Source organism: Ascaphus truei, chromosome 22 (genome assembly GCF_040206685.1).
Source record: "Ascaphus truei isolate aAscTru1 chromosome 22, aAscTru1.hap1, whole genome shotgun sequence".
Classification (NCBI taxonomy): domain Eukaryota; kingdom Metazoa; phylum Chordata; class Amphibia; order Anura; family Ascaphidae; genus Ascaphus; species Ascaphus truei.
Genome location: NC_134504.1, coordinates 5,794,092 through 5,817,335, shown reverse-complemented (window position 1 = coordinate 5,817,335; position 23,244 = coordinate 5,794,092). Strand labels below are relative to the sequence as shown.

Genomic DNA, 23,244 nt, shown 5'->3' with positions numbered 1-23,244 from the left:
CCGATACATACAGAAACAGGGCGAGCACCGCAACTCCTCGTCTCCAACCTGCCTTAAAACACATTACAAGGAGTGTACGGGAAGTGCCACAACTAATGACTGCGTTACACACCTCAAGGAAGCCCATGCGCGTCGGCATGCCAGCGATGCAACCAGCTTTTATAGTATACTTGTGCAAAGACAGAACGCCGCTATGTAACAAACCGTGGCACCCTCCCACGTTTTGCTGCTGCACTGCAGACACTACCTGGGGGCAGGTGGGGGAAATGGAGTCTAACATCTGTAATTCCAACTAAAACCAGTTGTAAACGTCAATGATTTTGCCTTCCGCACAAATGTTCTCTTTCGATCACTTCCGTAGAGTCTCACGGTAATATTAAACCAGCCGCCATCGAATACAATACCCGAGACTTCGCTTGGGGGCGAAAAAGATTAAAATAAGCTATTCTTAACAGCCAAAGCCTCCATTAACCCGAGACCACCCCCGTGTTTGCTGAAGACCCTTTTAAATCTCTTCTATACAAGATGAAGATCTCATGCGCAGCCAATCTCCCTGACACTTCACCGACAAACCCATCTGCCCGTTTCCTAGCCGTCATTTTACACGAAGGGATCTACGTCTTGTTGCCCCTTGCCGGGGCACTTAGGATACCCCGGTACTTGTAAGGTGTCTCCCTCGCAGCGGGTCCAGCCCAGACATGGTTAAAGTTCACTTGGTAACAGCACTTTGTTTTTGCAACTTCAAACTGTTCTGTCGTTTAAATCTCCCGCCCGTTTAAATTGGCGGAAGTGGCCTGACCAGTCTCACCGCCATATTAAAAAAAAAACCACGTTCGGAAAGGAGCAGGTACGATCGTTGGGACAGGGGCAGCGCTTAACCCCTTCGCTGGCAGGTACATTGCGCTGTCCAAGGAATTATACAGAATCGGGTTATTAAAACAAACACAAAATAATAATCACAGCAGCAATTCAATTCCCTGCTTCCCCACCTACAGAGGAATATACCGCATCCTATAATGATGCAGAGTACACATCGGACAGATAAGCAGACTCGTGCATTTGCCATTTGGCAGGGGGTTGTCGGCAAGTAGTTGCTGGCACCTCCCCCCGGCAAAGCCGTCAATAATCCCTTCAAAATATTTTACCGCCTCCCCTATATGTTGTAGATACGGGGGTGAGGGGGAGGAAATGGGGCCGGAGGGGCAGCAAATACGCTCCCTCCGATAGCAGCAAGACGCGCTCCAGCGCCAGAGAGACGCCTGGGCGCGAGGAAACGGTACGGAGGGAAAATAAAACGTAGGACAGCGGGGGGAGGGGGGAAGAAATGGTTTCAGCCCTGATTAATAGGAGGGTTACAATCTTGTTCGGTTCCGGCAGCTGCCAGCGATGGGGCTTAATTTATATTTAGAAAAAAAAGGTCCCCCAACCACTGCAGAGCTCGGCACATGGGACCCTCCGGCAGTGAAAAGGGAATCCCAGGGAGGGGAGTGAAGTAAGCGTGAGATGAGGTGGGTGGGGAAGGCAGAGTGTGTCCGTCGGTGTCTCTGGTCCTTACAATGGCAGTGCCAGTCTGTCGTCACGGGGCTCCGGTATGCCCGCTTCCACCAGGGCGGCCTTGTACTGCCCCAGCACGCCCTGTATGCTCTTTATGAAGCCCTTGGACAGGGGGAAGAGGGGGAACCCGATGTCGGGGTATCCCCTCTTGTCGGGCAGGAAGCTGCGGTAGCTCTTCCTGCGCTTCTTTGGTTTCACGCTGGGCTGCCCGCCGCCCGAGGCTCCCCTGAGCTCCTCCACGGGGCTGCTGCCCAGTGTCGCCCCCTTGCCCAGGCTCTCCGAGTCAGAGTACTGCTGGGTGTCTCCGGGCGCCAGCGTGGAGGCGCCGCACCCGGAATCGTCCAGGTCCTTGGAATCCAGGGTGCAGTCCAGCTCCCCGGGCTCAGTGGGGCTGTAGGGGGCGATGCAGGGGTGGTCCTGCCCGTTGGACAGCTGCCCGCCCCGTTCCACCATCTCGTTGGTCTCCAGCCAGGCCTCTATCCGCAGCGCCAGGCGCCAGCCGCTGCCCTGGAAGTGCTCCTGGATCTCCTGCTGGAAAACCTCCACGGGCCGCCGCACCAGCAGCGTCATGGACTGCACCACGCGGATCAGCGCCATCTCGTTGTAGCAGCGGCTGTTCTCGTAGCCCTCCTGCAGGCCCCGGTCGCTGTCGAACCCGGCTTCGTTGTAGTATGGTTCATTCACCAAGATGAGACCTGCAGGGAGCGGGGGAGGAGGTGAGGGGGAGCGGGGGAGCGGGGGAGGAGGTGAGGGGGAGCGGGTGAGGGGGAGGAGGTGAGGGGGAGCGGGGGAGGAGGTGAGGGGGAGCGGGTGAGGGGGAGCGGGGGAGGAGGTGAGGGGGAGCAGGGGGAGGAGGTGAGGGGGAGCGGGGGAGGAGGTGAGGGGGAGCGGGGGAGGAGGTGAGGGGGAGCGGGGGAGGAGGTGAAGGGGAGCGGGTGAGGGGGAGCGGGGGAGGAGGTGACGGGGAACGGGGGAGGAGGTGAGGGGGAGCGGGGGAGGAGGTGAGGGGGAGCGGGGGAGGAGGTGTGGGGGAGCGGGGGAGGAGGTGTGGGGGAGCGGGGGAGGAGGTGAGGGGGAGCGGGGGAGGAGGTGAGGGGGAGCGGGGGAGGAGGTGAGGGGGAGCAGGGGAGGTGAGGGGGAGCAGGGGAGGAGGAGAAGAGGTATTTCTATTAGGGCAAGTGCCAGAGAGGGGGGCAAATCATCATAACGCGGGCGTGAATGGTGCATTTGTGAATAAGGATTCGGGAAACCTCATCAGGCCTCACTAACAGCCAAAGGGAATATAACAAGAGGTGGTACTTACCTTGGATAGAGATCAGGACCTGGAGGAGACTGGATTTGCTGGTCCATCTCTCAGTGCCCTACAGGGGGGGGGGGGGGGAACGGAAAAACCGCGAGAGGTCAGAAGCGCAGACACCCAAATTACTCTGCAAATGTTGTATGTACGATGACTGTTACGGGGTTCTTGCAGTGCGTCGGGATTTTCAGACTTTAACCCCGCATCTCCATGTTCTCGGTTTTAAAATATAATGTTTTATTAACATCTTTTCAAAGCTATACCAGCTTGTTTTGGTGTTTAACACTAAAGCTCTCCGATAGTGCCACCCTGCTCAGAGCCCAGCACACGAATGTCGTTTACTTCTTTATTTAACGTTTTTCTCCCAATGGGACTCTAAGCGCATCAGTTACAAACAGGGAAAGAGACTACAACTTTTACAGTTATAAACAAGACCAAACCCAAGGAAAGATACCGCACAGGATGGGACGGGGCTGTAGCTATTAAATGGCGGACAGGTTGTGGATCATTAAATTCCTGGGGAAACAGGTAGGCCCGAGCCTGTTACAGATTCCCAGAGAGGCGTCTCTCGCACTGTACGGGGCAGACTGTCCCAGAGAGTGGGAGCAGCGCGGCTACAAGCTCGGGTGCTAAAGGAAGTCACAGGGGATTCTGGGAACTGTTAGCAGCTAGGCCGGGAGCTCCAATGACAGCGTCTTACCTTCCCTATCCAGGTGCCCAGCAGGCTGACGCACACCTTGCCGTTGTCGTAGAGGTTGGGGTTCAGCCTCCCGCTGCACTGGGATAGGTAGCGGAAGAGGGGGGGCACGGCGGGGTAGATGTTGGGGAGCTGCATGTCGAACAGGAACAGGCCGTCCTCGTAAGGGGTGCGGGTGGGCCCTTTAATGAACGCGGAGAAGAGATCCTGAAAAAGCGGGAGAGAAGGCAGGGGAGAAGCGGTTTACACGACGCGGCTTAGTACATTGGTACCAAGTACCGCAGGGAACCAAGTGGGCACTTTTGCCACATCCTTCCCATTTCTCCGGTCATTCCTTCCTTTGGTGGGAGTGATTATTTATAAAATGTGTTACCAGGAAGTAATGCATTGAAAGAGTTTCTTCTTGTTTTCACGTATCTCCTGTTTGCTGTTTAAGGGACAATCCCTCCCACGCCCAACGTAAAATGATCCCAGTGACACGTTTATGGGGTCTCTGGGTAACTGCGGCCTCCCTCTGGGTAACTGCGGCCTCCCTCTGGGTAACTGCGGCCTCCCTCTGGGTAACTGCGGCCTCCCTCTGGGTAACTGCGGCCTCCCTCTGGGTAACTGCGGCCTCCCTCTGGGTAACTGCGGCCTCCCTCTGGGTAACTGCGGCCTCCCTCTGGGTAACTGCGGCCTCCCTCTGGGTAACTGCGGCCTCCCTCTGGGTAACTGCGGCCTCCCTGTGGTTAACTGCGGCCTCTCTGTGGTTAACTGCGGCCTCTCTGTGGTTAACTGCGGCCTCTCTCTGGGTAACTGCGGCCTTTTGTTGTTTTTTTAACCAAGGCACCTAGAAGTACTTTTAATTTATGTATTAAAATGACTGGGGGGAGGGGGAGGGGTTTGATTTCGTCACTGTGTGAGGTCACTGTACGATTAGCAAGCGCTTGTGCAGCCAGAGTCCCCCCTCCCCACATCTTCACCAGGTCCCCGATAAGGACAGGGTGGGATAAGGTGAAAAAAATACTCCCCCATTCAGAGAGCCCTGAGAAATGCGACAGACCGATGTGTGACTGCCCCTTTAAGTGGGCAGAACACGTTACATCTCCCTTATATTAGATCTCCTATATATTTAGGGAAGCTGCGCGTCTGCTCGCGACACATGTGGAGTCTCAAGATATTGTAACCACATTTTGCATGAGGGTTCCCGAGATCAAGGAGCAGGTTTTTGTCAGTGTTCTGAAACATCACATATGACATCACATATGACATCACATATGACATCACATATGACATCACATATGACATCACATATGACATCACATATGACATCACATATGACCCTCAAGCTGCCACTTAATCTGGGTTACTCTGAAAATCCAATTTGCGACACTGGCTAAAACCCTGACCTGGGGGGGAGGGGGAAGAGGGGAGGAGGAGCTTGAGGACGGGAGTTGAAGCCCCCACGTTGTCGTACGCTGGGCAGGGACCCCTGATCGATGTGACTGTGCCGGAAGGAAAGGTAAAACGCGTTAACTGCACAATAACTTCATGTGTGGACAAGAACCCCATGAACGGAAGAGAATAACAAAACCTGGCTGTGATACTCCATACGCATATACGGTGAGGATTTACCATCCGGTCCTCGAACGTCTTCACCATGATGCCGTCGGGCAGGGACGTTGCCAGCAGGGCCATCTCCTTGCGCACGGTGCTGAAAAACTTCTTGGCTTCCGGCGGCTGGAACTCCATGTTCTGGAAGGTGTGGCTCTCTGCGGGGAGGAGGAGGGGGGGGGGGGGCAGGAGACCCGTTTTAGCTCGAATCCTGAATCTACGACCGGAGGCCCGGCTGCTACACAGGCAAGTCCCTCCGAACTGAGCCGACAGAGGCACGTCTACTATTAAATGGAGCGGAATCTAAGTGGACCCATTAAAGTAGATTTAAATCATATGAAATGTTTAACACTTCCAGACGTGGAGAGTTTTTACAATGTTTATGTAACCTATTTTGGCGACCAGACGGTCAAGCCTCAATCCTAAAAAGGTTAAATTGCTATGGTTTTGGTTTTCTGCAAGCACTTCTCACGCCATCGTTAGAGGACAATAATAAACAGAAGAATACAATAATAAAATGTAAGATACATTGGTCACAGGATACGAATAGGTAGAATTGTTACTAAACAGCTAAATCGGAGGATTTGACCGCTAGCGTGAGCCTGCCCTTTGGGACCTCCATGCATGTAGACGCTCCTACGAGAGGATGCCTGGAGAGGTCCTGCGCCAACTGCAGCTCACCCCACCCGTTCTCACCTGGCACCGAATCCAACACCGAGAACACCTCCCCCTTGGCGCTGGTGAAGAGGACCCCCGGCTTCCCGCCACTCTGCTGGCACAGCACGGGCGTGTCGCTCGGCCACTCTGACCGGACGGGCGCCTGGGCCTCTGCCTTCTCCTCTTTGTCCCCCTCGGGCGCAGACTCCATCTTCTCTTCTTCTGCGATGGCCACGTTGTCCAGAGTCTTCTTCAGGTTCTCCTGCAGCTTCTTGATGTCGTCCAGGAACTTCTTCTCCCGGGTGAACTTCTCCGGCTCGGCGGTGGGCGAGGTCGGCGACCCAGTCAGCAGCTGTTCCACCGTCATGTTCTTCAAGCTCTCCAGGATCTTGATGGCCTCCTTCAGCTCCTTGAAGCTCTTGGCGATCCCCGGGACGCTCAAGACGGCGGCCGCCGCCGAGGCCGTGTTCTGCTCGGCCTCATCTTCCGCTGGTTTCTGCGTTGGCTCGGCGGGCGCCGACGACTCGCAGGGGGCCGCCTCCTCGGCCCGTAGGTACTCGTCCTCCGTTGGCCCGTTATCGGTCTCCCAGCTGTCGCTGTCGTCCTCCCACTCGTCGGAGGAAGCTCCGCTGGAGCTACTGTCTACGGAGTCGTAGAAGGATTCTTCCAGCTCAGACTCTACGTTGTACAGGTGCTGGACAGGAACACAACACAGTTACTGGGGTCAGCAAGGAACTCGGAGACATAATGGGGCAAGTGTGTCACTGGGGGGCTTTCTGTTCGCCTCCCTCAGGGGTCAAACGAACGGCAGTATTTCGGATGAGTGTTTATAAAGCTATAAATATAAAAAAGGGGTGTATCTCGCCCTATTACGATGTCACAAGGGTTGACCTCTATGGACATCTGATCTTTCTCCCCCCAACCCGAATCTGTGTTACGGTGCAACACAGCGACACGGGCTGCGGCGCCGCATGGGGAGGACGGGCCGCGGCGCCGCATGGGGAGGACGGGCCGCGGCGCCGCATGGGGAGGACGGGCCGCGGCGCCGCATGGGGAGGACGGGCCGCGGCGCCGCATGGGGAGGACGGGCCGCGGCGCCGCATGGGGAGGACGGGCCGCGGCGCCGCATGGGGAGGACGGGCCGCGGCGCCGCATGGGGACGACGGGCCTCGGCGCCGCATGGGGACGACGGGCCGCGGCGCCGCATGGGGACGACGGGCCGCGGCGCCGCATGGGGACGACGGGCCGCGGCGCCGCATGGGGACGACGGGCCGCGGCGCCGCATGGGGACGACGGGCCGCGGCGCCGCATGGGGACGACGGGCCGCGGCGCCGCATGGGGACGACGGGCCGCGGCGCCGCATGGGGACGACGGGCCGCGGCGCCGCATGGGGGGGGGACGGGGTGCAGCACCGCATGGGGGGGGGACGGGGTGCAGCACCGCATGGGGGGGGACACGGGGTGCAGCACCGCATGGGGGGGGACACGGGGTGCAGCACCGCATGGGGGGGGGACGGGGTGCAGCACCGCATGGGGGGGGGACGGGGTGCAGCACCGCATGGGGGGGGACGGGGTGCAGCACCGCATGGGGGGGGACGGGGTGCAGCACCGCATGGGGGGGGACGGGGTGCAGCACCGCATGGGGGGGACGGGGTGCAGCACCGCATGGGGGGGGGACGGGGTGCAGCACCGCATGGGGGGGGGACGGGGTGCAGCACCGCATGGGGGGGACGGGGTGCAAATGTTACTTGGTTAGATCTTGGTAAAGGAAGAGACGCAGATGTGGGCAGAAAACCAAAAACCGCCGGGGGGTTGCAAGAGGCGCGCGTCGTCAAAACTATCTGCAGCGAAACAAAGATCTGCGCTGCCGAGGACAGCCGGCCTGGGGGCTGAAACGTGGGCAAGCTACGCTGGGTCTGCGTACACTTTATCGCACGGAATAATCTGCGCTAACGCGTTCATCAGCCGGGGACGGTTCTGCAGGCGGAATACCCGCGGCAGATGTGCGTGCGGCCTCCATGTTCTCATCCTGCATAGGATTCTCCTAAAGCAGCACTACAGGTCGTTTTACTTTCATGCAATCCTATACATTTTTTAGGTTATAGGATTGCAGCGGGGGTGAGGGGGGCGGGGGGATGCTCTGGAGCTGAACCCCATTAATTTCAGCTCTGGAGGCCCCCTGCTTCCCGAGATACCGATCTCTGTAGGGGGAGCCTGCATCGCTGTGCAGTTTGAAGGCCCAGGTCACGTGGGCCAATAGGAAGCGGCAAGGGATGACATCACGGCTTCCTATTGGCTGCGTGACGCCGTTAGGCACCTAGACTCCCTGGCATCGGGGGAGGGGGGGGGGTCACCGGAGCCGACATTAACGGGGTTCAGCGTCAAAATCTATAACAAAATAAACAAAAATCAACCTGTCGTGCCGCTTTAAGCGTCGCAGCGAGCGGGGCGCGTGTAACTTACCTGAGGAAGAACAACCGTCCTGGAGCGGTCTGCCCAGATCACTTCCACCTTACTACTGAAGTCTACACGGGCAACCTGTCCCACCGAGGGCTGAGAGGGGGCAGGAGACAGGGGTTAGAAGGAGAAATCCTTAATACGCGCGCAAAAACAAAGCTTCTGTGCGACGGCCGCCTCCAAAAACCCCGTACATGCGTCTGTATTACAGGCACCCGCATATCTCTGCCCCCCCCCCCCGTTCCGCCCCCTGATAAAGCGATTATTTAGCAGGCGGAGGATTTAACGTAACTAGCCGGGAGTCTGAATAACATGCGCGTGCGGCAGTAACTTCTCCCCCCTCTCCAGGTGTGAAGCAGGAGGTCATCAGAGCTGGACCAAGGTCATTTCAGCCCCGGGGACCCCTTGCTCCCCTAGATATTTACCTCCGTAGGCGGCGCCGGAAGCCGCTCCACAGGTTTAAAAATGTCGTTCTCACACGGGGCAATAGGAAGCGGCGAGGGATGATGTCACGGCGTCCTACTGGCTCCCGGGGCATTTAAACCGCCATTTCAATAACCTCAAGTAACCGCGACAGAGCTGCTTCCGGCACCCCTATGGGGGTATCTCGGGGAGCATGGGGTCCCCAGAACTGAAATTAAAGCGGTTCCGCTCCGGAGACCACTTGGCCACTTGACCACCCACCCCGCCATGTGCTGCTAAATACCTCTGGGTTAGGATTTAGGGCAGTAAATAAAACCGCATGCTCTAGGGGTAACTGAGCAGCCTGTTCTCTTATTACAGCCCCACCCACCCCACCCGTCAGCATCCCTGAAGCCCCCACCTGGCTGTCATCCGTCGGGACGGCCGGATCGGAGCTCCCGATGCGGATTACGATGTCCGTCGATCGGAAGCGGAAATCTGGGTGATCGACGATGTCGTACACGCTGACGTCTTCCTCTTCCCCAATGACCTGTGGGGGGGGGGGGGGGAGGAAACGGTTATCGCGTCGTGTGCAAGGACGTTTCCCAGGTCTCTGGTTTTGCCGGAAACCAGGCACTTCAGGAGTTACACAAACACATAGGCGGATATACGGGTCCCCGTCGCTCACCTCCACGTCGTCACCGTCAGGATTCAGTTTGATCCACTTCACTATACAAGTCCGACCAGTGTGATCCCCGGACTGCACCACGCCATACACATTGGGGTCCTGCACGGCTTGGGCTGGGGGCACAGAACAAAGAGGTCACTGGACCAATGTTTGGGTTTAGGATGGACACGGAAGGCAGTTGGGTTTAAGAGAAGACTGCAGAGGAGAAATCAGGGTGCCTTCTTTAAATTATTAAACATGGGTTTGAAGCAGGGGGGGGGGGGGGGGTCTGGAGCTGAACCCCATTTATTTCAGGTGCGGGGAGCCCCTGCTTCCAGAGAGAGATCCAAAGCGGGCGCCAATATCTCAGTACAGTTGAAAGCTCCCGTATCACGTGGGCCAATAGGAAACCGAACCTGGGGAGGTCACTGCTTCCCATTGGCCGGCAGGAAGCGGCAGCTTTGAAACTCCGCTATTACGTGAACCCTGCTAGCCGGCTATTGGCTACTCCCTACGGAGGTCTGTATCACCGAAACAGGGGGTCCCCAAGCTGAAGTTAACGGGGTTCGGCTCTGGAGACGCCCTGCTTCAATCCAAAGTTAATAAAAAGGGACCTTGCACATGTTATTCCCAACTAAACGTGTCCCTTTAGAGCAGCGGCGGCTCCAGTCCTCAGGGGCCACCAACAGGCCACGTATTAGGGCTACCACTGCTTCATTCTGACTGAGCCACTGGGGTCTCCAGGAGCGGAGAGAGACCACACACACACACACACACACACACACACACACACACACACACACACACACACACACACACACACACACACACACACACACACACACACACACACACACACACACACACACACACACACACACACACACACACACACACACACACACACACACACACACACACACACACACACACACACACCTCTCTTGTCCACCACGTAGTCGCCCGGGCAGAACTCGTTGTTATCCAGGTGTTGGACGGGCAGCAGCTCGTTAGACCGGATGTTGCTCTCCACGGTCCCGTCTTGCCACATAACGTCCGCCGTGGTCATGGTGGTGATGACTTCAACCGCCACCCTGCGGGACACAACGGGGCATGAAGCACGGTTCTGATTAATCAGAAGGTGGGTTGGTTCTGGAAGGCTCAAAAAAAAAAAAAAAAAAAACTTCCAGCTTTGCCCCAAACCCACGGGACGTTCAGGCGCAAGACCCCGCAGCCATGAGCAGAACACATCTGCACCCGGAGGTAGGACGGACGGGACACCCCACCGAAGTAGGAGGGACAGGACGGACGGGACCCCCCCCAGGTAGGAGGGACGGGACACCCCACCGAGGTAGGAGGGACGGGACATCGGTCCCTTGCGAATGAAAGTTTCCTACGTTTCACACACCCTGCAGTGGGAGGGACAGAATGGGTAGGCCATTCATCCGGTCACCATGCAGTGGGAGGGACAGAATGGGTAGGCCATTCATCCGGTCACCATGCAGTGGGAGGGACAGAATGGGTAGGCCATTCATCCGGTCACCATGCGGTGGGAGGGACAGAATGGGTAAGCCATTGATACGGACTGTCACCCTGCGGTGGATGGGGGCTCTTTTCTGGTCAGTGACATGCTGAGATGGGATGGTCCGATTTGATGGATCACTGGGTCCCTTACAATGGGACGGACATCGTAAGAGCCGTAACTCCCATCGGCGAGTTTGCTGGGCAATATTTTGCACATAAACATTCAATGCGTCAGTGATAAAACAAAATCAGGTCGCACACCGGTAATTCAACTCTATACAGCCTGGCCGGTTAACATCAGCACTGCGCTAATATAACAGGACACAAACACAACATATTCCATCATAACGGGAGACTTCTAGAACTCGAGCTGCCCTACATACAGAACCTCTATAAATAAATACACTAATTAAACATCATTTGCAATAGAAATAATGTAACATGACAGCCAGGTTCAGAGCCGACTCCACAGCTCGCTCTGTATAGCATTACCACACGCAAAGGTCACACAAGGTCGGGGCAGAGTCGCGCTCCCTGCTCACTGACCTGTCGCCCGGTTTGTACTCCCTGTACACCTTGCTCTTTTTCTTCTTCTTGTGCTTCCTCTTTAGGTTTCGGATGGACAGGGGAATGCTCTTCTTGCGCCCCGCCCCGCTGCCGCTCTGCGACGACGCCGTGGAGCTGGCGGAAGACGTCACCGAGCTGGTGTCGTCCGTGTCGCCCGCGGCCTCGTCGTCGGCGTCCTGCTCGGCGGACTGCAGGTGGAAGTCCTGGAACACCTCCCTGAAGTCGCCGAAAGCTTCTTTGGGAGAATGCGCCGGGTTGGGGGTCCTGCCCGTTACTCTGTCCTGCTCGTCTCCGTCTTCCGCCGCACCCTTCCGGGACGGCAGGTCGGCAGACGCTGGGGCTGTTGTGGAGTTTCTCTTGAGGAGGTCAGCTGGGCAGGAGGGTCCCTGGGTGCAGGAGATCAGCCTCACCACCCACTTATCCTGTAACCTCTCTATCTGCGAGAAAGACAAGCGCAGGACAGACATGGGGGAATCTGGCGTTACAAGTGCAATTGGCATGTGCAGAACAGTGGTGCTTCCCTTCAGCTGGGCTAGTTACCACCAGAACAATAACTCTTCCCTGGTCATTTCCACGAGAAAACCGAGTTAAATTTACCCAGAAAGCCATTTCATGTGCGAAAAATACAATTTAGGTAATCAGTTGGGCATTGAAGATTCATTTTGAACTGAACTTCCTTCCTAGAACTTTCCGTTTTGCTCAGCTTGTGATATGGGGGGGGGGGGGGGGGATAGAGGGAAAGGGGGGGAGAGGGAAAGGGGGGGGGTGGGAGAAAGAGGTTGCATGGAGGAGTTCCATGATGCATCCTCCACGTCACAAATGCTTCCAAGTACGCAGTGCCATCAATAAGCTACCGTTTGGACGCTTACGGAATTTATGGAGAAGAGGAAATCTGACGCAGGCACCCTGAGCTTGGTGAAGACGAACATCTTCCCCCCACCACCCAAAAAAAAACAAAAAAAACCTATTCTAAGCCATGCAAATGGTGCCGATGAACCGCAACAAGGGAGCGAGTGCTGGTTCCCGGACCATAATGCACTGTGCGGATAATGGCGTACGAGGTACACAAACCATGGAAAAGAATGAGCCCCAGGCTAGCACCGCTCAGAGTGCCGCGGCCCACGCAGAGGCAGCAGTGTCATCCCATGGGTCACTGTCCATAGCTGCTCACCTAATATGGAATATTTACCATTTTAGTTGAGCGTTTCCAGACTTCACGCTCCAGCCCCCTTTCCGTAGGATAAGAGACAGATAGACCCAATCTATACGCTAGGAGCGAATTCACCACATGTTTGCGAGTCGACACAAAGCTCGGTGTCCGGGGATGTGTTTGTATGCTTCCTCCTCCGATATGAAGAGCGTGTAAACCTGCGTATAACAGCTCTGGCAGAACCCCACCTTTTTGGCGACGGCCACTTCCCCCAGCAGGCAGTTCTTCTCCAGGCTCTCGCACAGGAACTTCGTCTCCACTTTGGTTGGGTAGACGTAGAGACACCGATCCCCCAGCTGCCTCTGGGTGTGGTCAAACGAGCCCAGCCGCTTCACCCTGAGAGAAGACAACCGTGACCACCTATCAACAAAACCACCAGGCTCTAGCACATATACATAATAGGCCTATAGTCTATATAGGAAGCTGAAACCCGCAGTTATATACACCGGAGCAACTCTGGGACAGGGACCTCCAGTATACACGGAGCTGCAATGCACAGCCAATGGGACACGTTTAGTGCATTTATATTTACATTTTTTTAGTTACATTTTTGGGGCACTTCTAACCAGTTGTAATTTCCCTATAGCGCTCACACTGCTGCTAAATGTTAACCCCTTAAGCACCACACACACCACGCATCCCAGGCTGTTGGCTAGATCATTATTTCACTTCCTCCCCGCAGTGGAAGAAACACAAAGGGCACCGTATAACTGGGCAGTGTCGGTACCTGGTGAAGGGGTTCATCTTGCCGTGGCTGCAGACTTGGTAGGTTTTGTCCAAAAGACTGAACTAAGTGACCCCGTACTTGGGAGCTTGCGCCTGTTACCGCACCTCCCGACTCAAACAACCTATCAGAGACTCTCAAAGCCGCCAACGGTCTAAGGCTTAAAAGCAACAATACAGGTTTCTTGTTTTTATTCTTATTACCGGATTAACACCGGGGTGGTCACCGGAGCCGATCCGCATTCATTTCAGCTCCGGGGACCCAATGCTTCCATAGACGCCTCGGTACTTGACGCCAGTATCTGTGCTGTTTAAAGCCCCTAGATGATGTCACGGCTTCCTATTGGCCAGCGGGACAATTAAACGCAGCCATTTCCTTAGGCCCTGCCTACATAAATTCCCGGCACCACTACAAAGTCCAGTGTCTCTGTAAGCAGGGGGTCCCCGGAGTGGACATTAACACACTTCAGCTTTAAAGACCCTCTGCTTCAATCCTGTAATTAAAGACAAAATGACCTGTTTTGCTGCTTTAAGCGGTCTTTCACTTTGTCTCTCCTTAGGCCGCGCTTATACAGCCGGCAATGGCGACCGATGACATCACCCGTCGCCATTGCGAAAGTCGTATTTCCTGATTGGCTTATAGCCAGTCACATGGAGAACGTCTCTCCAAAAATCTAATTCCACCGACTACCAGAGTTTTGGTTGCGCTGTCGCTCTGGCACTATAAGCGCAGCCTTACATAAGCCGAACATTATCTCCAACTGCCCATTGTTATACAATGTCAGTAAATATCATTTTTAAGCACCGTTTGTTTAACCCAAGCATGGACGCTCAACATAACTGCGCCCAGGACATACGTAGAGTTACCTCTCATTTTCAAATATTATTTCCTGTTAAAAACTTTATAAAGTAAACACCTGGAAATTAACTAAATAAATTAGTCACATTGGATGTGCTGAGGCAATCTGGTTTACCGACATTGGTACAGCTCAATCTATGCGCATGTGACAAGAGACAGTGAAGAGGCGGACACTGACAGACACAGGTGAAAAAGGACCGCTTGTGTGCCAATTTTGCCTCGACACATCACCCCAATGTTTAAACGGGGCGCTCGCAGGCCGGGAACCCAAAGATGAATCGGAGAGAGAAAGAACCCGCTACTCCCCATCTATGATGAAGAAAAAAAAGGGGGGGGGGAGGGAACTTCACACAAATAAAAATCGACCCAAAAAACATGCCCATTAAAGATATTTACCATACAGGATTACAAAAGTGGTGCTCTCCAGTGGGAAAAATACCGCAGTTCATTTTTAACTCTTTAATACGCATCATATTTGAGTCAATTAGTTTGAAGTTCCCCTATTTTTAGATAAAAGTTATATTTTAACGCTGATCATTTTTTCATCATAGATGGGGAATAGAGGGCTCTTTATCTGGGATTCTTCGCCTTAGGGTTGCCGGTTATCCACTGCCATCGAAGCCCTTTCCCTCTCATATATACGTTTAGGCCGAGCGAGGGGGATCTCGTGTCCGTACGGGCTGGACTGATACCGGCTACTCGCCCTCTATTTCTAAGACCCCCGCAGGTAGAAGTAGCCGTCACATCACATCCCTGGTCGTCTGCAAGTGAATCGCCAACAAATCTTTCTAGGACTGACTTGGATGTGAAAATATGCTTAAACAATAATTTTATCCTTTTTCAGGACAAAACCCAAAACCTTTTTAGGACACCACTGATGTAACCCATTGTACCGCTGGTGGGGCAAAGTGTCCAACTCCAGACATTTAAATAGTCCCTGAAAACACACCTTTTCAAGGAAGCCCATTTGGCATACCCACTAGCCAACTCCATTGGGACCAGCTGTACGCCTGGCCCAAACTCCCCACTAACACCCACTAACATTAATGGGAGCAGCTGTGTGGCTGCACCATACTCCATCCTGATGTATACTCCGTCCCACAATGAGCAGCCCCTTCACCTTTTGTTCCAACATTGCCCTTCATCCCCAGTAGAGTGTAAGCTCTCGGGTTCAGCGCTGTCATTACCTCCTGTATCCACTTGTCCTTATTTGGTACGTAACCCTTACGATCTGCGTCCCCACATTGTACCGCGCGGTGGAATATGTTGGCGCTTGACATATACAACGATAAACTCCGCTATCTAGCACGAAAGATCCCAACCAAGTGTGACAAACCCCCATGGCTTCCTCACCTGGGCAGGTTCTCCTGGGGTATAACAGAGGGCGGGGGATCCATGGAGTCGGTGCCCCCCAAGCAAAAACTTTTTGTGATCCAGGTTACCTTCAGTTCAGTTACCTGCACCTAGGAGGGGGAGAGAGACGCATGTTAGTTTGCTTTGAGCGTTGCAAGGCAATGGCATGCAAGCCTCCCTGGCGCCAACTGGGAAATCGGACGGAGAGAACAGAGGGTCAAAAGCCAAAAGTCCAGCTGGCTCACGGACATACCCGCTAGCAAAGAAGCTCCAGTGGGTACAGATCCCCTCACCCAACTACAGCAGCATGCCTTTAACATGGCGGGATGCCTCTGAAGATGGAGGGAAATTGTACACAATAATACGCTCTGTTCTGGTCATCCTAAGTCTCCTTGGACATCAGGACAGCAAGGAAATCAATATCGTCTGCAACATGTAGACATTGAGGAGCGCCACGGCGTGGAAAAAAGGCGCAAACTAGATACTGCTCAACATGAAAGCAACACAGACTCCTCACTTACAGGATAAAACATTGCACGCCTGGGATAGGCGTTAAACAGGCGAGTGCTTGCACTTGGCTAATGTTGCTGCACTTTTAATGTAGTACCACAGATCCCACTGGGATTGCAAGCTCTCCGGCCCGGGCAGCAACGCGACAGCACTCACCTCTTCCACCAGCACGCGGAACTTGCTCTTGGTGCTGAGGACCGGTCTGACGCCGGAGAGCCACTGCACGTTGCAGAACACCTTGGCGGGGCCGATGAGCACTTGACCGGGGTAAAAACCGTACGAGTCGTCGAAGAACAGGCCCTGGGAGAGGAGGGGGCGCCGGGTAACACGTCAGAGCCAAAGCGCGCAGGCGCGACAGTCACAGCAACGGGATTAACCCCGGCACTGCCAGCAGCAAGAGTGTTACAAAGAAATCTACACGCTGAAATCCCATGAACTGTCCGGATAAATAACAGAGCCGCTGTCTTTGCCTGGATTATTAAAGCGGCAATACGGGCGTCATGTTTTTATTACAGGATGGAGGCAAGGGGTCTCCGAAGCCGGACCCCCGTTCATTTTAGATCCCGGCTCCCCAAGACACTTCCCTCTGTAGGGGGGTGCCAGTATCTTTTCAGTGTAAAAGTCCAGGTCACGCAGGACAATAGGACGCCGCCCTGGAGGACTGCTCGGCTGCCTAATGGCCCACGTGAAGCGGGACATTTAAAGCCGCCATTATGATAGGCACAGTTTCTTTGGCTGTAGAGATACCAGCACCGCCGACGGAGGCAAGTATCTCTGGAAGTAAGGGGTCCCAGAGCTGAACACAGCTCAGGAGACCCCCTACTTCAATCCTGTAATAAAGATTAAAAAGGGAAACGTTTATCGCCGCTTTAAGCCGCGTGGGGTGTGCAGGTCAGCGCATTGTATGCTCAGATGCTGCTGAGAGGTGTTCTTTAACTTAGCGTTTGTAACTATTAAATCTCTGATCTAACGGCAAAGTCCAAAGTAGGAACGCCATGCAGTCCTGGTGCGTACAAGGCGAAACGCGCCAGTGTCACGTCTGTCATGTGAAGGCATTATTGGTGATACTGGGTCTGTCTCTAGACTCCTGAAACAAGGGGCTGGGTACGGTCTGTGAGGAAGGGGAGATTATACCAGCCGCGTTAGGATAAGAGTGCGCAGTTACCGAGTCGCTGGCATGGGGGCAGACATCGTACAGCTTGGATCCATCCTCCGGGCTCATGGAACACCTGCAACAACAGGGAAGTGGGAAGGTAAACACACGCTCCCCACTAAGAACGGCACATGGAGCAGCGCGTGGAAAGAGAGCTCCCCAGGTGTGAGACGCCACAGTGCCCTGCGCCTTCAAGGAGACCCTCCCTCCCTCTCTGAGCGGGGATCCAACTTTCACCCAACCGGAAGGCGGAGCGCAGAGCCCCCCCTCTCTCCCCCTTCCGGTCAGAAGTTGGATCCCGGCGCCGACTGAAGGAAGAGGGAGCGCGGGGTCCCCGGCCTGGCAGAGAGGCATGCACGTGCTCTCCTTACCTTCAGGCCGGCACTGCGAGGCGGGTACCATACCTGGCTCCATTAGACAGCTTCAGGATGACCTGGTTCTTCAGGTCATACACTTTACCCAGCCAGCAGTCGTAGGCGATGTAATCTCCGTACAAGATGGGCTGCGAGAGACAGAAGACGGGTCACCGCACCGGTCATTGCCACCGGCGCAAGGCCCCTGCGGCTTTATCGTGTTACATTCCCGGGGGGAGGAGGGGGAGAAAGAGACCGTGTAGTTTCTGCATAATTAATCCGTTCAACGGAAGAGCGGCCAGCGGTAGGGCACAGCGCGATGTGTACATCAGACTGCAATAAATCCCGTCCATCGGAAACCCATGCGAGACTTAGGAACCATGAGAAAGCACTCGCGACAAATCACTGCATTATTAAGAATGTTCTCAGACACTGTCGGTTAGGCTACCTTTAATGGACCAACAGACGCGCTCTTAACAGGAAATGTAATGGTGTGTACAGAGCTTTTGAAAACCTCTCAGGACGATACCTGTGGACACTACAATTTCAAACAACTCATGCCAGTCGAATAAAAAAGGTTTTACAACCCGCCAGTAAGATACTTTGATATGTCGGTCTATTAAAAAGGTATCGCAACCTACAAACAGTATGAGGTTATCTTGTGCGCAAGCTTCCGACAGCAACTCCCCCTCCCCGTGTGACACCCAAGTCTACGTCTCTCCAGGACCCGCATGGCTACTGGGATAATGGCTTCTGTGACAGGCAGGGAGTGTCATGCACTGGCTTTCAGATATAACTTTCTCCAGATGCTCAGACTGTCTCTTACAGATGTGGAGGGACGCACACGTGCTGGGACACTGACACCCCCAGATGTGCAGGGACACACTCACCCAGATGTGCAGCAGGTCCTTGCTGTGTACAGGGTGCAGGAAGCAGTTCGTTCCCACCAGCTTCACCACGCAGATCATCTTCACGTCTAGTACAGTACCGCACTGACTGTCCTGTGAACGGGCGAAGACACACACCGTGAGGCGACAATATCACAGGGGACAACGCAGCAGAGAAACTAGTGTCACACACGCACCTTGGAGCTCATGCGACGAACAACATCCCTGGGCACCAGAGACCGGTCCTCCAGCTTCAGCTGCAAGAGAAGACACCTCTGTTAGACGTGACTCACACACTCACACACTCACACACACACACACACTCACACACTCACACACTCACACACTCACACACTCACACACTCACACACTCACACACTCACACACTCACACACTCACACACTCACACACTCACACACTCACACACTCACACACTCACACACTCACACACTCACACACTCACACACTCACACACTCACACACTCACACGAGACCTATGGTGCATGACTCATGGTACAGGTAAAACATGTGTAGATCAGTACTGAGCTGGCACGACTGATAAGCGCCTAACAGCAAGACCATGTATATATGTATCACACACGCACACGTATGTGTACAGCAAATACAAATCCCACGTGTGAGCACCTTCACATGTCTCAGGCAGGTCTGCAGGCTTGATCCTCCCCATTATCTCTGAGCATACTGTTGAGGGGGATAAACGAGAGATTGCAAGATGACAAAAACAGTGAATGCAGCCACTGCAGCCAGGGATTCTGGGTAATGACATGCAAATGAGGTCTCGGCGAGTCCCTCTTTACCGCTTGTCCAGTTTAACATTACACAGCATTATCTGTGTGTGCACAACTTCAAGAGCGAATGTCATGTGAACACCAGGTGCTGAAATAGAACCAATATCCACATCGCCCCTTCCACTCCCACAGACGTGTTATAACGGAGCATTGCTGCGTTTGGGCAGCCACCTCTGGGGTGGAAGCCACGAGGCTCATTACTGGAGCCGCAAGAAGAGACCCCGAGGGAGGTCGGGACCACGGAGAAAACTAGGCCCCCTTCTCACCGCGCCAGCGACGCAGACCCCCATGGCAGCAAAGCCCAAATAAAAGAGCTCGTGTTTCTTCTGTGGCGCGCGCTCTAGAACCGCCGAGCGCTCTAGAACCGCCGAGCGCTATTTAAAGCAGTCTGCTCTGCGCACTTTTCTGGGATTGTTTTAATACACGTCACTTTGATTACCATTATTGAAAACTAATTGGCCAAGACGCCAATTCGAGAGGTTCTCCAGCGATCGATCAGCAAAGACCCAGCTTCCCAGGGTTCACTAAATGGCCGCCTTTCAGTTTCAAACCAATCCTTCAGCCAGTGTAACTCAGCAGCTACAATGTATTCTTACTGTATATTCCCACGGGAACGATCTATTGTGACAGCTTGCAGCACAAACGGCTGGGAACATTGGCAACAAAATGATCCCAAGCAGGAAAGTGTTGGAAAGATCTTGCACTGCTGGAGAGGTGGGCTGAAACCAGCTATAGAAATCACAGGATGCTCAGCATAATCACACTCATTAAACATGGCATTAAAGGTTGAATTAAGAAATGTACGACATGTAGTAAGTAATATCCAATACTAAAGAACGGATTTATTTTTAATAAACCCCACGTGGGGTAGTGCGCGGATTGCTTCTTTAAAGCCCACCGTGTGATTGTAAGATGTTATTGCTGCTCTGGCTAAGTGTACATACGAGTCGCCGAACGCCGCGAGGATACAATGCAGAAAAACAGCATCAGCAGAAGCAAAAAAACCCTCCCTGCTCCAGCCGGGAGCATTCTACTCCCCCTCCAGGCACAAAGGTACCGGCTGCAGTGGGACGCTACAGAACCGGCCCGAAAACTCTGCATTGTAAAGGAAAAACACAAACAATTAGCAAGCAGAACATTTGTTTACAAGCAAACGTGATCCCACACAGCTCGACACAGCTGATGCTGCGGCAGCGATTACAACGCTGCGGTGATTTGGGCCCAGTTATTAGGCACACCTTGAGAAAAAAAAAAACAACAAGAGAATGATGGTTACATTTAAAAGAACCCTGCAAACGATGATGTCATCGCGGAGACGGAAGACCGAGCGATGAAGGAAGCGCCACTGCGGATTTAAAACCCGACTATTATTAGAATCATCAATTTTTCAGATCTGTCCGCGGGGATTAGACTCAGATGGGCCTGGCTGTGACCACGCACAGGAATCATGGGCCGATGCACGCTCCATCCTGCCTGGCACAGACTGGGTTAAAGCCATTACAGGGTTTGAATGGTGCAGACACGTGCTTGGTAATGCGGCCTGGTCAATATTACCCGCGCGATTGCTTGCTGAAGCTTGTTAAGGAACTTGCTGCTCAGTGACAGAAGTAGCCAGGATGGAGAGCTACCTGGTGCCACAAGGGTACTTTAACCCATTCAGTTTTGCGGGGGAAGGGGGGTCCCGCCACGTCCACAGGCATGGACCATCCAGCACTAGCGATCACACCCCTCCATCCCATTTGCGTTCCCCGTACGATCACCCCATAGAAAATCTCATGACATACAGCGTACGCCCAATGCCGCCCCAGGGTGCTACCCTTTAATCATGCAAGCTGTGCGAGCGTAGGGCACGGAGAGGGTAACTATAACGTGAAGACGCTTCCCTGTGTTGGAGAAGACTTTGGTCCGCTTAGTCAGAATGGAGCGGAAGTCTTCTCCTGCGATGGGAAGCAGTTTAACAGCTTATGGAATACGGGCCAAAGAGCTTGCACTGAAATGCAAAGCTGGTTCAATCCCACAGACAGTCAGAAAAACACAACCTTCTGTAAAGATTCGAACAGTCTAATTGGCTTCCTTCAATAAATGTAACCAGGTTAAGCAGACATGCGGCTGCTTGTTACACATTGCTTCGTTACCTCTGAACGGAGGAGTTTTGGTTAATTAAGTGTTTTTTGTCCTTATATCTACACCTCTTATCAGACAGCCAATAAATATAGGGGGAAGAGAGAAGGACATCAAACCCCATCCATGTATCAGCTCATCGGGTTTACAAAACTATAAATAAAATAAAAAAAATGAATTAAAATACTTGGCAGACTTGGATGGAAAAATGCATCAATCCCTAACCAGGTCACTGCCATTAGTACACTGTGCTCCTAGGAGGGACTGACCCCTTAAACCTTCAAGGACTCAGATTGGGGGAGTGAATGGCCGATTTATATTCCAAAAGGACCAGAAGAAAGACAAGAGATGAGGTGGGAAGGAGATGCTACGCGTGACACAGGAAGTAGGAGCTTCGATAGGTACAGTGGCTGCTGCCACCTACATATATCGATGGGATTTCTTGCCAGTCACGTGACTTAATCCAGACTGCAACGTATTGTAATTCCTCTGCTCCCCGTGCGATAACCCTTTCATACCACAGAAGGAAAAAAGGTACTTATTACACAAAATCTGCCATTCACGGAATAACCAAACAGAAACACATTTCAGATGTAGGGTTATAAGTTTTTCACGTGCATTAGAAAATCAATAAGCTACTTTTTTTTTAACCTCTAGTAGCAAAAACAAAATCCACACAAAGCAAGTTATTTTGATAACAAGGAAGCAGATAATATTCACTTTGTGCATAATGGTTTAGGTATTGTCATAACACAGCTGCAGAAGCAAATACACAACAGAAATATACTGTACTTAAAGGTAAATGGCAAAGACCCTTCATATGAGGAAGGCATCTCTGGACCATTTCATCCATCATTTCAAGCAATTACTGAGCACATACATTAGGGGCAGGGACGGCAGAACAGACTGCCAAAGGAAGGACAACGCAGCGATAATCACACTCTCCTGCAACAGATTGCAAGCTCTTTGAGCTAAGCCTTTTGTAACAGGAATGGAATAATCACTGTATTCCAACGTACAGGACCTTCTGTACATATACACAATATATTTCATTATTTATTTCTGAGCTTCTCCCTCAAGCACCATCTTATATGCCATTATCTGTGGCATTACCTTTAGTTACACAAGATAAAAGGCCTATCTCCCTTATAATGCAGCTGCTAAGACAGAGCACACCCCCATCTGCTTTGTCATTGTCACCCTTAAGAACAGAGCCGCCACGGTGACAAAGGGAAAGCCGCTCTGTGCGCCGATTCCAACAAGATGTGCAAGTATTGACGGATGCTCCGGCAGAATGGGCTGATTGCAGCCTCAGATCGCTGCAAATGATGCAGCTAAAGGAATTCCCACCTGGGACTGGGAGGGCGCCTGCTAACCAGTTTGCAGTTGGATTGCTCTGCAATGCGTTGCAGGCCTCTCCGCCCTCAGACGCGGTGAAGGCATTTAAATGCAGCCTGTTTTCCGTGTATAACTATCACCCGGACACCGACTGGACCTTCGGATGTAGAGATCATACAGGAATGTATGTGTAGCTGGCGGTGGATGAATTAAAACCTCAGACAGACTACAAAGGACCGATGAACATGGGTACACCCCTACACCAGGAGGGGAAGGGGGGCAGGAGATTGTTGGCAGCACAAAGACGACAGGTGGGTAAGGATGGGCACAAAGGGGCGTCACCACGATTAATGGAAGACATGATCTCGGAGACGTTAGCTGGTTCGTTGACAGGACCCAGAATGCACCTCTGCAGGTAGTGGCTGATGCAGGGAATAAGTGGTACTGAAGCCGAATGAGCAACACTAGAAGTCCAAGTCCTACTCCTCTCGGTATCCTTGTCCCATCTTTTCCT

General features: G+C 53.4%; 2 protein-coding genes across 2 annotated transcripts in view; one reads left to right on the top strand and one right to left on the bottom strand.

Moving 5' to 3' along the window:
- Positions 1–6: 6 nt before the first annotated feature.
- UBE2O (ubiquitin conjugating enzyme E2 O) overlaps positions 7–23,244 on the bottom strand; it is a 24,259-nt gene continuing 1,021 nt past the window's right edge. Inside the window, exons 2-18 of the mRNA XM_075579752.1 lie at positions 18,660–18,719; positions 18,466–18,576; positions 17,627–17,724; positions 17,235–17,298; positions 16,226–16,369; positions 15,560–15,669; positions 12,813–12,960; positions 11,394–11,851; positions 10,263–10,417; positions 9,345–9,457; positions 9,078–9,206; positions 8,261–8,350; positions 5,838–6,492; positions 5,163–5,299; positions 3,552–3,755; positions 2,858–2,915; positions 7–2,249 (exon numbers count right to left, since the gene is read on the bottom strand). Coding sequence (XP_075435867.1) covers positions 1,552–2,249; positions 2,858–2,915; positions 3,552–3,755; positions 5,163–5,299; positions 5,838–6,492; positions 8,261–8,350; positions 9,078–9,206; positions 9,345–9,457; positions 10,263–10,417; positions 11,394–11,851; positions 12,813–12,960; positions 15,560–15,669; positions 16,226–16,369; positions 17,235–17,298; positions 17,627–17,724; positions 18,466–18,576; positions 18,660–18,719 — 3,432 coding nt within the window. The 3' untranslated portion in view covers positions 7–1,551. The remainder of the gene's footprint in view (positions 2,250–2,857; positions 2,916–3,551; positions 3,756–5,162; positions 5,300–5,837; positions 6,493–8,260; positions 8,351–9,077; positions 9,207–9,344; positions 9,458–10,262; positions 10,418–11,393; positions 11,852–12,812; positions 12,961–15,559; positions 15,670–16,225; positions 16,370–17,234; positions 17,299–17,626; positions 17,725–18,465; positions 18,577–18,659; positions 18,720–23,244) is intronic.
- Positions 22,802–23,244, top strand: part of AANAT (aralkylamine N-acetyltransferase) — a 15,189-nt gene continuing 14,746 nt past the window's right edge. Inside the window, exon 1 of the mRNA XM_075579753.1 lies at positions 22,802–23,041. Coding sequence (XP_075435868.1) covers positions 22,970–23,041 — 72 coding nt within the window. The 5' untranslated portion in view covers positions 22,802–22,969. The remainder of the gene's footprint in view (positions 23,042–23,244) is intronic.